Source organism: Artemia sp. Qi Xiang Cuo, chromosome 5, assembly GCF_049724085.1.
Source record: "Artemia sp. Qi Xiang Cuo chromosome 5, ASM4972408v1, whole genome shotgun sequence".
Classification (NCBI taxonomy): domain Eukaryota; kingdom Metazoa; phylum Arthropoda; class Branchiopoda; order Anostraca; family Artemiidae; genus Artemia; species Artemia sp. Qi Xiang Cuo.
The window spans coordinates 33,256,229-33,271,298 of record NC_142798.1 but is presented as its reverse complement, the minus strand read 5'-3'; the positions used below and the strand labels follow the sequence as shown (position 1 = coordinate 33,271,298).

General features: G+C 35.8%; 1 protein-coding gene across 3 annotated transcripts in view; it reads right to left on the bottom strand.

The window, feature by feature from the left end:
• Positions 1–15,070, bottom strand: part of LOC148952048 (ras-GEF domain-containing family member 1B-like) — a 421,272-nt gene that overhangs the window by 17,074 nt on the left and 389,128 nt on the right. For all 3 annotated transcript variants that reach the window (XM_089089511.1, XM_089089509.1, XM_089089510.1), the window contains one exon: positions 3,858–4,060. In XM_089089511.1, coding sequence (XP_088945637.1) covers positions 3,858–4,060 — 203 coding nt within the window. The remainder of the gene's footprint in view (positions 1–3,857; positions 4,061–15,070) is intronic.

Here is a 15,070-nt window from a genome sequence, read left to right as displayed (position 1 = left end):
AAAAATAAAGACGCATCCCTGATCTTTTTTCGGGCAAAATAAACAAATTCCACATTTTTGCAGATAGTAGCTTGAAGCTTGAAGGGTTCACTGCTACGCTGAATCTGATGGTGTGCTTTCCATTAAGATCACTTGACTTTTAGACATTTCCCCATTTTTCGAAAACCAGGAAAATATTCTCAGGCTCGTAACCTTTGATAGGTAAGACTAAACTTAATGAAATTTATATATTTGAAATCAGCATAAAAAGCCGATTCTTTTGATACTACTACTACTACTAACAACTCACCGCAGCACCAAGCCGCTTGAGGCCAACACAGCTACGCACGCTCCTCCTCCATCCCAATCTATTTAAAGCCTCCCTTTTTACACCCACCCACGAAGTTCCCATTTCCTTTAAGTCCTTCTTTATGACGTCCTTCCAGCCCTGGCGAGGATGACCTGCTTTCCGCCTAGCCCCAGACGGTTGGCCGAAAAGAACAATCTTCGACAATCTGTCATCCTTGATCCACACAACGTGCCCCAGCCACCTCAACCTTTCTTTCATTATAGCCCCAGAGAGCGGTATTGAACCACATTTTTTGTATAGCCTATTGTTTGAAATACAGTCAGTCAGCCGGGTACCCAGAACAATCCTTAAGCAATTTCTCTGGAAAAGATCTAGCAAATCTTCATCTGCTTTTCTAAGCACCCATGCTTTAGAGCCATATTTGACCACTGTCACCACTGTAGCTTCTAATATTCTAATCTTGGTTTGTAGATTTATCTTCCTATTCTTCCAAACTTTTTTTTAACTGTTAAAAAAAAACACCCTGAGCCTTGGCTATTCTACTTTTAACATCTTCACTGCTCCCACCATCTCTACTAATAATACTACCAAGGTAAGTGAAGCTGCCCACCTGATCAATCTTTTAATTACCCAACGTCACCTTTTCATCTTCACTTATTCCTAGCCTTAGTGACTTAGTCTTTTTAACATTAATTTTCAAACCTACTCTAGCACCCTGAACTTGCAAAACCTCTAAAACTTCATTCATTTTGCTCACACTTTCATCTAGCATGCTTAAATCATCAGCATAATCTAAGTCCACGAGATTTTTTCCTACCCCTTTGATTCCGTGGTCTCCCATTGCCTTTCCCGTGCTTCTTAAGACAAAATCCATCAAAATAATCCATATAAAGGGGGATAGAACACAGCCCTGCTTAACTCCTGATTTAATACAAAACCAGCTACTAACCTGATTTCCTACCTTAGCCGCAGCAGTGTTATTCTCGTACATAGCACTAATCACTTCAATGTATTTGTCTGGTATACCATACACGGATAAAACCTTTACTAAAGCTCTTCTATCAACAGAATCGAACGCTTGCTCATAATCTATAAAACTGAGGACCAAAGATATTTGACAACTCAGGCACTTCTCAATTATTAGCCTAAGAATGAAAATTTGGTCGACACATCCTCTACCTTTTCTAAAACCGCCCTGTTCTTCTCTTAAAACTTTGTCTACGGCATCTCTCAGTCTAAAAAGTATCATATTGTTAAGTAATTTACTACCTACAGAGACCAGACTAATGCCTCGATAATTAACACACTCACTTTTATCACCTTTCCTTTAAAATGGCTTAATTGAGATTTTCATAAAATTTTTAGGTACTCCCATCTTTTCAAAAACTACACTCATAATATTCTGGAGACAATGTCTAACCGCAAAGCCATTATATTTAAGAGACTTGCTTAACATAATCTCAGCATCCGAAGCTCTGTTTTTTTTAAACCCTTTTAGTACTGTCGATTGTTTTTCCTCACAAAAAAAAATCTTTATTCAGATACTTGGTGTCACAAATTTTTTCGTTTTCATCTGTATCTATCCCTGTAACTCTATGTCGGTTTAGCAAATTCTCAAAATGTGCGGCCCATCCCTCTTTAGTTCTTTCCTTATCGCTAATTGTGGCCCCATTCCTATCTTTAACTGGGCCACGTCCAGATTGACTACTCCCTCTCCTTTTATTAACATGCCAGTGCAACATTTTCTATTATGCCGTCTAGCTGCATCTTCCAGATCCTCGGTAATTTTTTCCATGGCCTCCACATTCCTTTTGTTTTCATATGATCTATCACTCATATAATTCTTGTACAAGTCCTTTCTCCTTTCTATTAAACATAAAGCTTTTTCACTGATATTATTAGCTGCAGTTCACCTAAAACACCTTCAGCAACTTCACAAATTATTTTTCTAAAATTATTCCAACCATCTTCCACATTATCAAATTTCAAACTCTGAAGTTTAGTATTCAACTGTTCCTGGAAAGTTTCTCTCAAATTCTCATCCTGGAGTCTTCAAATATCATAACTTCCCGGGAGGTAGTTACCCTTCCGATTCTTCAGCTTTAAATTAACCCTTGACCACTACTAGATGGTGATCTTTACTTTTAACATCAACAACGGCACTCCTATATACCCTAGTATCTTGTATTGATCCTGCCAGTCTTCGCTTTACTATAACATAGTCAATAAGGTTTGCTGTCTTACCATCAAATGAATACCATGTTAACTTGTGAACCATTTCATGACCAAGAACCGCATTGGTTATTACTATATTGTTATACCTGCACAATTGAAAAAGTCTGTATCTATTACTGTTTTCTTTTCCTATACCAAATTTACCTAGGCTAGGATACCATCTATCCCTATTTCTACCAACCTGGGCGTTAAAATCTCCCAGGAAAAATATCATATTTCTGCCTGAGACCCTGCCTATTTGTTCCTGTAACTGTAAGAAAAACTCATCTAAGTCACTAGTAGATCAACAAGCTGGTTATATAGGGACGTATATAACTATACTGATACCCTGAAATTTTTAGTCATGAAATAAGTAGCTAATATCTTATCATTGATACTGTCCAGTCTTAAAAAAGACTTGGCATCTTCCTTATTCATCATGAGCCCTACTCCTTGTTTAGGTGCCCCATCCTTCCTGCCTGAGTAAACAAATTCAATATCACCGAATTTCATGCTTCCTACCCCTGGCATATGAGTTTCTGAAACTCCTAATAAGTCCTGTTCGAATTGTCTGAATTCGTCTGTCAAAATGTCGATACGATGGTCATTTTTTAACATCGTAACATTCCAAGTTCCAATTTTCATGTTCTTGTTTTTTTTTTTTCCAATTTTCATGTTCTTTAAATCATTGAAATTATTTTCGCCTCAGGAAAAGCAATGATTCCGGATACCAGTGCAGGACGGGGATCACATATCTTCTCAAGTCTACACCGAAGTGCTTAAGCCGGCTTGGAACCGGACAGCAAGAAGTCCCTGGGACCTGCATGAATGGAGGCTTTGTGCAATCCTGGGCCCATCTTGGTCACAACATGGTTTTCAGCACTTGCGATGCTCTTCTATCGACAAGAGTCGAAATCCTGCACAGACAATCTCAAGCCTATTACCTCCGACTCATTATATATTTATGCCTACAAATATTATGCTACTACGGGGAGGCAGCCCATAACAGATAAATTAACTAGGAAGAGTTAATTACCAACCAGTTTCCGGGTCATTGACTTGATTTTTTTTTTATTTATTGTTTTTTTTTCACAGTCAAATAAAAGGATTTCCCCTATGGAATTGTTATTTACACATTATAGGAAGGCACTGTGGTCTTGGAAAATACCTACATTGTATATAATTAACATTATATACAATTATATATGATTATATATACATTGTATATAATTAACATTATATACAATGTATGGGTAGTAAAATAAAGCTTACTTTGCAAAAGAAGAAATTAAATCATGCAATGTAATACTAATATAACACAGAAAACAAAAAAAAGTGTAGTGATCCTCCTCACCTGCTTGCACATCCTTCATTCAGAAAATAGAGATCTTTCACAAGCAATGAGAAAAATGGAATGACAATCTTCTGTCTCTCATCAGTGGCACCAGCTGATCTCCACATTGCTGCTTTCAAAGTGGAGCGGTACGATGTAAAATTGCTGCTTGGATCCATTTGATGCTCCAATACAGAGAACTGCGCTGTTTGAACTTTGCTCCACTAGAGAGAAAGAAAATCATCAATGAAATGAAATAATTTTCCAACTGCCTGTTGCAGAGGTTTGTGGACACGTGGCTGAGCAGGAATTAGACAGAATGTCGATCGATCCCTGTCAGCTGATCTGATTACCATAGTGACATTAATGAAGGATATAAGAGGGGGATGAAGTTAAGTTTTCGTTGAGAACTTTCATCAATTTGTTTCTTATTGTTAAATCAGATTCATCAGATGGAAGTAATGAGTGACGTACTGAGTGAACAATCAGTAATCAAGAATTTGAGTGGAGCGACCCCCTCTCCTATTTATGTCACAGTATATAGGCAAGTACTTTTTCAAACATTTTAAAGTGCAGCAAGATAGCGTTGGTAATTGCAACTGTTTTATTTACTGATTGCCGTACAAAGACTTAAACTAAACACTAAATTGTTTCATAAAAATGTAACTAAACTAGCCCCTTCTCGAAGTGCTGCGACAAAAAAGTTAGGCTCTTTGTCGCATTGCTCCTGTGTTCGGGGTTATATTCTTGAAGTATTGAGAAAAAAAAGTCAAAAGCTGACAAATTTGTAGTTTAGAATTTTGAGTATTTTTTGTTGTCTAAGCTTAAAAAAAAAATTTCGTTTATGCTTATTTTCACGGACCTTGTTAAGTTATCATTACTTTCATTATTATAGGTACTTGAATAACTAATATTTTACAATAAAGCTTATATTCTCAATGCCTAATAAATGTCGTCTTGCTATTGTGAGAGAATACAATACAAAAACTGGGTTGGAGTTAGCTAATAACTTAATCAGGGGATAATATCGTCTTCCGTAGTTTGTCGAAAAAAAAAAAAAAAAAAAAAAAAAAAAAAAAAAAAAAACGATAGCAGTTTCTCGAAAAGTCAGTCAAAATTTCGACTCTCATTTGTTTTGTCCCATATTTATTGACTTGATTAGCATTGTGCTTTAATTTTGTTGATGATGTTACGACAAATAAAAAACACTGTTTCAAATCAAAAAATTTCTGGAAAACATTTTTTATCAATCATTGGGAAACCTCTACTACTACTAACAACTCACTACAGCACCAAGCCGCCTGAGGCCAATACAGTTTTCTAGTTAATAAAGATGTATTTTCTGAGGCAAGATATTTGTTGAAGCTATAGTTGAGTAACAAACGTTTAACCATGTCCTAGGGGTTTAAATATTACTAACAGGATTTAGACCTAATCTGGAAACCAAAAATCTGTGTGTTTAGCGTTTAACACCTCACTTCTTTGCAATTACAATTTAGCTATACATCTTAATCCTTTTATCTTAAAGTCAAAATATATTGAATCCTTCTTTCCTTTTCTTTAGTTTTCAAAATTGTTATCCAAAGATTATTTTCACAACGGATACCCAATAAAGACAATACATGCAATTTTATTAAAGCCCCCCTTCTCCCTTGATACGGAAACAAGCTTTTCTTAACAGTCCTTGGGAAAGGAAAGCTCATTGAATTTTTCGATGTAATAGGGCTTTTGTTCTATATCCATTTAAACAAGTTAAGATAACCAATCAAGGAGCAAAGAATTACAACTATAAGCAACCTTTCGCTCCCGAACTGGTTATACGTATTTCTTTGCAGGAAAAATAGGCTTATTTAGTGGTAGCGCTTAATGAGCTTATCTTTCCAAAGGATTGTTAAGATAAGCTGACTCCCATATCAAGGGAGAAAGGGGGCTTTACAAAAATTGTATTTGTCGCTTGGGTTGGATATCAGCTATGAAGATAATCTTTCAATAAAGCTTCACAAACTAAATAAAAGGAAGAGCGGGTTACAATATAATTCGACACGAAAAATTTATTAGGATGAAAGCCTAAATCATTAGAAAGAGCAAAGATGACAATACCTAACATATGACGTCTAATGTTTCAGAATAGGCCAGAATCCTGTTAGATAAACACCAAAATATCAGAGACGCCGTTTACCGCAGATCTAAAAAGCCGTCTTTTCACTGGCTGAAAATTTCACACAGCGAAAAAAAAAATCAGGTGGAATATAGCTTTTTCATTCATTTTTCTGGTTTACAATTTTACACACGAACTAATCAGGACTTAAAAAGGCTTGGCTACTGGTTCCCTCTGACGTATACAGGTTTTCACTTTTGAATAATGTGATCCGATATATATATATATATATATATATATATATATATATATATATATATATATATATATATATATATATATATACTATCTGTATATGCAAGTAATAATTGTGTATGTATTTATGTAGGTGTAGGTATGTTCTCGAAAACGGCTACATATTTTATCGGGAAAATTGGTATCTTGGGTTATTGTCGCATAAAAAAACGATCTAGATAGGTCAGAAGTCTGAGAAAAATCGTCAACCGCCTTCATTTTGATTTTTGCAAATGACATCATGTAATAAGTTATTACATCTTATAAGCATTTCTTATGACATCATATATGGCATCATATAAGTATTTTCTTTATGATGTTATGCATAGCATAAATAAGACTGTTGAGATTCCAACGCAACAGTTATTTATATAATATAATGTCTGTTGAAAGGCCCAAAAACGAAAATTTGCAGTTGCAGTTACTATAAATGATGATTCTTTGAAACCATCACCTGAACTATCAAATGTGATAATATGTGAAATTTGACAATCTGGACCATCAATTGAGACAACACCAATACGGACAGCTAAAGCAAAGGCCATTGCTAAATTGTCTGAAGTAATCAAAATCCAAAAAAGTATCAAAAATGAAAATGAAGAGCAAAGACACACGCGGTTAGAAGACATATGGCACTCAATAAGTGAGGGAGTTAAAAATGAAAATGAAGAGCAGCGAATCAATGACAATCAACCTGGACAGCAAGAATCAAAACGTATCAAAATTGAAAATAATAGCAATGATGATTAGGTTTGGGATTTTGACATGGATAAGGTCATCAATGCCTACCTTACCTTTGTTAAAAAACAAAGGTTCGGCGATATGTATTTCATAATGAGGAAAGATAAGTCGAGGTGTAACGAAGCAAACAAATTGAAAATAATAGCGATGATGAATGGGATTTGGATTTTGACATGGATAAGGTCATCAATACAAACCATACCTTTAAAAATCAAAAATATGGACTAGATAAATCGTTGGAAGAAAAAGAAGTTTTTGTCCCGCAACATGAAAAATTAAAAGAAACAAAGGTTCGGCGATATGTCTTTCATAATGACAAAAGACAAGCCAAGGCAAAAAAAAGAAGTTTTTGTCCCACCACCTGAACAATTAAAGGAAACAAAGGTGGTCGACAATGCCTTCCATACCTTGTAAAATTAAAAATCTGGACAAGATAAATCGTTGGAAGAAAAAGAAGTTTTCCACCTGAGCAATTAAAAGAAACAAAGGTTCGGCGACATGTCTTTCAAAATGACAAAAGACAAGCCAAGGTAAAAGTTAAAGGTCCAATAAAAAAAGATATAATTTTACAAAGGCAATACTTCTAATTTAAGGTCTATTTGCACGTCATGACATGAAGAAAAGGCTCAAATAGTCTGCTTTTAGAAGAAAAGCGACAATGACAATCTATATATAGAAGCCTGTATATATATATATATATATATATATATATATATATATATATATATATATATATATATATATATATATATATATACATATATATATATATATATACATATATATATATATATATATATATATATATATATATATATATATATATATATAATATATATATATATATATATATATATATATATATATATATATATATATATATATATATATATATATATATATATATATATATATATATATATATATATATATATATATATATATATATATATATATATATATATATATATATATATATATATATATATATATATATATATATATATATATATTAGGGTGACCGGATCTCATAGAGGGAAAAAATTTCGGAACTTTGTTTGTCTCAACACCAGAAAATGATTCCCCTTTCCAGATATTGAGATAGCCGAAATTTGAGTTTGATTAAATGTCGTTAACCAGTGCCGCTTGTCGCTCAAAGTTAAAAAAACATTCAAATTTTTGGCCAAAAAGCTGACATAATGAGCCACAACACCAGAACGGTAAATGAAAAAAGCCCACTTAATATCTCGAAAGAAAGCCAATACTGTTCTTCAAAATTTATATTCTATACATAACTGTTGTTACTTTAAGTCAAACCGAATTACAAAAGTATTTAGCCTCAAAAAGGTGACCTGGTACCACTAAGAGCGCACTTTGTGTTTTTTTTGTTTTTTTTTTGGTATATTTTTAGTTTAAAGCGGGAATATAATAAAAAAAGTAATACTGATAATTCTAATGACATTTTTATTTTAAAATATAAAAGTCATGTATATAATACACACAAAACCGACTCGAAAATGATACAGACGCAGTACAATCATGAGTTGATAATTTTACATTGTTATTTAATATATTCTAGAGCTTTTGTTAAAGTAGTGAACTTTTGTTAGAGCTTGTGTGAAACGTCAGTATGTAATATTCGGCGTTTGCTTACAACTTGGGGAAAATATTGCTTTTGGCCTTTATCTTTTGTCAGAAGGTTGTTAAAGTCGTTTATTAAAGTAACACCACGCTCAGCCATACCATTAACTACTTTTAATTTTTTGACAATTTTCAATCCTTCTCAGAAGCCATTACTTTGAGGCCAGGTGTTTGAATGTTGTCTTAGGAAATCTTTTTTTATATTAAATCAGTCAAAGAATGTAAATGTTTCTCTAGTTGACAAATTTACCAATCCTCCGTCAACTGTCTGTTTTGATTTTTCTTTCCTGGCTTCTGGGTTTGCAACCCTACTTTGCTCTGATGGTTCATCAGTGCTACCGAGCAATTTATTAGCCTTTAACAATTTTTCGTCATCTGTAATGGTGGGATCAAAAAAAAGATTCCCAGCAACTCTGCATTCAAATACCACAAAGGGTTCAAAAATGGTCAGGGCTATTTCTGCAATGTCGTTGTCATATTCTTAATAGTCTAGCAGACTATGCAAAATACCTAAATTTTGCTTCGGTGCAACATGAGCTTTTGGAGCATTGAACGAAACTTTACAATAAATTTTAACGAGAAAAATAGATATGGCACGCACAGAACTTTCCTCTTCTTCAGACATCTTAAATTGACGGCAAAAAATTAACATTTTAAAGCAGTAAATAGCCTTTGCCATCCACCTGGCGTAATGAATGTCTCCTGGAGTTCTAAAACCCACAATATTACCGTATAAAAATTCAATAAATATCAGAGCCAACTGCAATAGCTATTTATAGTCATCCCTGGGGTTGCTCTCAGTAAATGTTGTTCCGAACTCAGCAGCAATATTTCAATTACTTCTGGAGGTACCTGCTTTTGTACTTGATTGTTACAGCTACCTGTATCGTATTTTCCTTTGTCTATCTTGCGCCATGCAGTGAGAAATCTCTTAAAAATGTCTGGATGAGGCCCAGTAGTTAATCCTATTTTTGTGTCGAATACGCCTCGTAACAGAATTTCCAAGATATGATGACGGCAAGCTAGGTATAACAACTCTCTTTCTACCATTTGCTCCAATATGACGCATGCTCCTTTGAGTCTTCCCGTGTTGGATGCTGTAGTTTCGAAGCTCATCGCCTTTACGATGTTGAAAAGACCCCATTTATGTAGGCATTCATATACGGCTATGGCTCGCTCCTCTCCTGAGCTGTTTGCTCTTGCAGGAACTCCCAGCAACTGTTCCTTTTCGCCATATGAAATTGCAATAGCTATTCGCTCACATTGTTCATTTTTTTAAATGCCCGGTAAAAGTCATTTTTTTAAAACGCCAGGTTGTCCGTCCTAATGGACATCTTGGGGCTCTTTTTCAGGAATATTTACTTAATAATTTTTTTTTAGTACACTTTTCTAGAAACATTTGCCTGTAATGAAGTTTTCGAGACTTTGTACACAAGAGGGTTAAAAATTAGTGGTTCTAGAGTAGCTACTAAAACTGTCGTGGCATTTCCGTCGGATACCTTACATCGATCTAACAAAATGGACAATAGCAAATGAAATTTTCATCCTCTTGCCTCTTGCTTTCAGATGGTCTTGGATCTTGTAGAACTTCTACAGGGACGTTCATTTCCTCCATGATCCCAATTTCCTGGTAGATGCTGTCTACCAGGTTCAATATTTATGCTGTGTTTCCTTTTCCTTTTTACCTGTCAAACAGAACTTTCTTTGGTAAACCAGTCAGGTAATCTCCATAGAATAAAAGATTGAATTTTAACAAAAGACTCATTATGTTTGAAAATTAACTTTCAAAATACTTCTTAATAAAAAAAGTGTTGATTCCGGGCAGATTATGCAAAAACCCGTAAAATTCTTAGGATACCCCAAACTGGCTCCAAAAGATACCAGGTGGCGTTATTGGGACTAAAGAGTGTTGTAACTCTGTTTTCCTTAAAATGACGACTATTACGCACAGAATATAAAGTTTCAAAAACAACATTGGCTTTCTTTTGAGATATTAAGTGAATTATTTTTTTATTTACCATTCTGGAGTTATGGCTCCATATGTCACCTCTTTGGCAAAAAATTTGGATTTTTTCAAACTTTGAGCGACGAGTAGCACGGGTTAACGTTGCTTAATCGAGCTCAAATTTCGGCCATCTCAATATCTGGAAAAGGGTGTAAAGTATTTAACATCAATTCGAGAAGCATTTCCGGGTATCTCCTTTCTTAGTTAGTTGGGCATTTATGCGTCAACGATAGCGGTCCAGGGGGGAGCTCTTGGGACTAAAAGCTAGTCGTGGGACAGGGGTCGTTCCCAGGGCTGGAGCTTCCGTTCCAGGAAAGTTACATTCTTCGCTCATTTCTAAAGGAGTCCATCTCTCGCCTTCGTCTTAGCTAGTTGTTCTTGTGCTACCTTATTTTCTCTATGTGTATTCTCACGTTATTTAATAAAGACCATGTACCAACGTTTATCGTCTATCTTTGGAATTTACGTAAACCATTCCATATGCCAATTATAAAAGGGCATATAGAAAGAACTTAAAAAGAGGTTTACAGAGTGGTGGCAAGCGGTTAAAATTAGTGGAGCATATATCACTAGGGGAAAACCTCCAAGTGACATTTGAGTGACCGTTATAAGTACTTACGACATCTTATGCTAAATACTGGCAACATATTGAAGAGTATTTCGCCCGCTACCAGAATGTGATATTGAGCTGCAAATACTACAAAAGACTGATTAATAAGACATCGAAACGTTACGAGCTATTGAACTTTCTTCTTTTCAAAGCGCCTTCTTGAGAAACACTTTCTTTTAAATGAACATTTTGAAATAGGCTGTTACAGAATGCCTAATATGGAGTCCCTCGCGATAGCTTCTACCTACTAATTAAAATTTCTACAACTGAGAGTCTCCGGTTGATTTCTACCTTCACTTAGCCATTCTACGGTTGGTGGTTTATTTTACCTGATTTTATACAGTCGACGTGTGATCTACATTTGACAGTTTCCAACCAAAATTTAACATTTCGAATTCGATAATCGAAAATTAATTCTCAATTGTGACTACATTTGACGCTAGTGATTTAATTGAAACCAACTACAATTGGATCTGGAAAGGACTATCTTTCGTAAGTGATTTACCACGATTAAACAACCCAGTAAATTTTATTATACCCTTGCTGTTAGAAGTGAAGTTATTGCCCAAAATTTAGCGTCCGTAATTAAAGAACGGTGTTTAAAACAAATATTTAAATTTTTAGAATAACTGCTTTGCAAATTTTAATCTCAATATGTCAGTTTTTATTCCTATTCTCGATCCGGCGGAAACTGGATATAACAAAAAGGTTGCTTTTGATTTTGTAAAACAGTGGAGGGGAAATGGCATATTTCCACCTCTTTTATTTGACCCAAATGATCCTGATTTCGATCAAGATGAACTTTATGATTACCTTCAAAAGATCAAGACATGGGTCCCAACAAACCCTCCCACTCCCTTGAGCACCACCCCAATTAATCCTCCAATAGAACAGCCTCAACAGTCCCAAGTAATAGGATTGCTAATTGACCCTTTTTTTAGTAATAAAGCCACTCACAAAGTCAGAAAGTGGAAAAATAATTAAGTTTGTTACAAAATTTGTTACAAAGTTACAAAAATTGAGTTTGTTGCAAAGTTAAAAAAAATTTCAGTTGTTGTTAAATTGGTCCGATTCAAAAGCTTTGCGTCATTTTTGGCCCATGGTTTGTTTTGCTCCTTTTTTTTGGGAATCTGGACCCCACGATTATAAATTTGTCAAGTTTAAAAGGTGGATTACTTGTAGTATATACCCCAGGCAAAATAGTAGGCAAAATGGTTGCAGAGTTTGTAGGAGTGGCTCAATTTAAGGAAAAGGGTATATCTATTCTATAGAAGGATGCAAAGATTAGGAAGGTCATTTAGGGTGTCCTTAGAAGCCAGGGATGATGGTGTAGTTCTTGGAAGATTTGCTCTAAATTTATTCAAGGAGTGGATCAGACCGTCCTACAAACGGTATTTGTTAGAGAATAGTGCAGAATTTTTTTTGTTTAGGTGATGCGTATAAGGTTGCAATACAATATGAACAGATAGAACAGATAGTGGGGAAAGGAGACACGTCTTCGTTTTCCGATGAATTTCTTTCTGCGCTGACGAGGGTGAAATTTGGACTCAATGATAATGAGAAGGCACTGCGAGATGGTACTGATTCCTCGCAGGGTGGTTTGGCTACCCAGGAAAAGGGAGCTGGTTTTTAAGTCCCGTGGGATGGTACTGATGCCTCACGGGATGGTTTTTTTGTTGCACTGCGAGATGGTACTGATTCCTCGCAGGGTGGTTTGGCTACCCAGGAAAAGGGAGCTGGTTTTGAGGTCCCGTGGGATGGTACTGATGCCTCACGGGATGGATTTTTTTGGTGCACTGCGAGATGGTACTGATTCCTCGCAGGGCGGTTTGGCTACCCAGGAAAAGGGAGCTGGTTTTAAGGTCCCGTGGGATGGTACTGATGCCTCACGGGATGGGTTTTTTGTTGCACTGCGAGATGGGACTGATTCCTCGCAGGGCGGTTTGGCTACCCAGGAAAAGGGAGCTGGTTTTGAGGTCCCGTGGGATGGTACTGATGCCTCACGGGATGGTTTTTTTGTTGCACTGCGAGATCGTACTGATTACTCGCAGGGCGGTTTGGCTACCCAGGAAAAGGGAGCTAGTTTTGAGGTCCCGTGGGATGGAACTGATGCCTCACGGGATGTTTTTTTTGTTGCACTGCGAGATGGTACTGATGCCTCGCAGGGCGGTTTGGCTACCCAGGGAGAGGGAGCTGGTTGTAATATCTCGCAAGATGAGGTTGATGCCTCACGGGATGGTTTTAATGCGTAGCGCTAATAGTTATGTAGAGATATCAACAGTAGTACTGCCATTTGTCGAACCACAAGTTAGTAGAGAAAAACCAAATAGGTCTAAACCGAGGCGTTCCACAGCAATAAAACCCCGAGGATTTTATTGGGAATAATATCTTAACGTCATTGCATCATGGTATGATTTTTAAAGTTTCTGCAACTTCATTTATTTGTCGCTGGTATTTTCAGGATTAATTAGCCTTTCCCGGTCATTCCTTTTGCCCTAATTCAAAGTTTATACATAATCCCAACTTTCCTTGTCCTCATCAAATTCAGGGGTATGGGGAACAAGTCTATTTTAAAGTATACAAAGAAAAATGAAGTGTTAAAATATCCAGTTTCCGACTACTGTTGTTAGTGTGGTTCGTTTATACTATGTAAGTTTTTACTTATGCAAGTATTGTGTAGTGTTTATATTATGTAATTGTTTACTAGTTCATGCTGTAGAATGTTAGTAGGTGAGAAGTGAATAATTTGGGAAGGGAATGTTTTGAATTCAATTAAAGTTTGGGGGTTTAATGAGAAGGGGATAAGCCAAATTTGGAAAATTTAACTTAAAACAGGGGGGAGAATCTGTAAAGTATTTAACATCAATTCGAGAAGCATTTCCGGGTATCTCCTTTCTTAGTTAGTTGGGCATTTATGCGTCAACGATAGCGGTCCAGGGGGAGCTCTTGGGACTAAAAGCTAGTCGTGGGAAAGGGGTCGTTCCCAGGGCTGGAACTTCCGTTCCAGGAAAGTTACTTTCTTCGCTCATTTCTAAAGGGAGTCCATCTCTCGCCTTCGTCTTAGCTAGTTGTTCTTGTGCTACCTTATTGTCTCTATGTGTATTCTCACGTTATTTAATAAAGACCATGTACCAACGTTTATCGTCTATCTTTGGAATTTACGTAAACCATTCCATATGCCAATTATAAAAGGGCATATAGAAAGAACTTAAAAAGAGGTTTACAAGGGAATCGTTTTATGGGATGGAGACAAACAAGATTCAACATCGATTTATATATATATATATATATATATATATATATATATATATATATATATATATATATATATATATATAGGCCTATATATATATCCAGTGTTTTTCCCTCCGATTTCTACAGATACCCATTTAGAGCTGGGTTGACTCTGCCTAAACATACAAAGTTACACAATTGACCCCCGTTCCAAACCCAATAACCAGTGACACCAGGGCTGAAACCCAACTAGAGTCCTATGGGTCATGGTTTACAAGAAGGACAACAAAAGGAAAACATGAGCCCACGCCCTAGAATCTTCCCTCATCCTGCCGATCCTTCATTCTCCAAAGAAACGCTTTATGTTGTATATCTCTATATGGACGAACTTGCCCACAATCCTAAAACCCAGTTGGCTATTGCTTTTCAAAATTTCAGCCACCTATTCTAACCGTCGCACCCCAATTCAAAAAGTTATGTATTGTGTTATAGGTAATTTGTATTATAACAGCTCTTTTTGTTTTCAATATTAACCCAATTCTTTTTTTTCTGATATTTCAAGCTTGTAGAGAAGAAAAATCTAACAATAATTTGTCAGCCGGTTCTTCCTT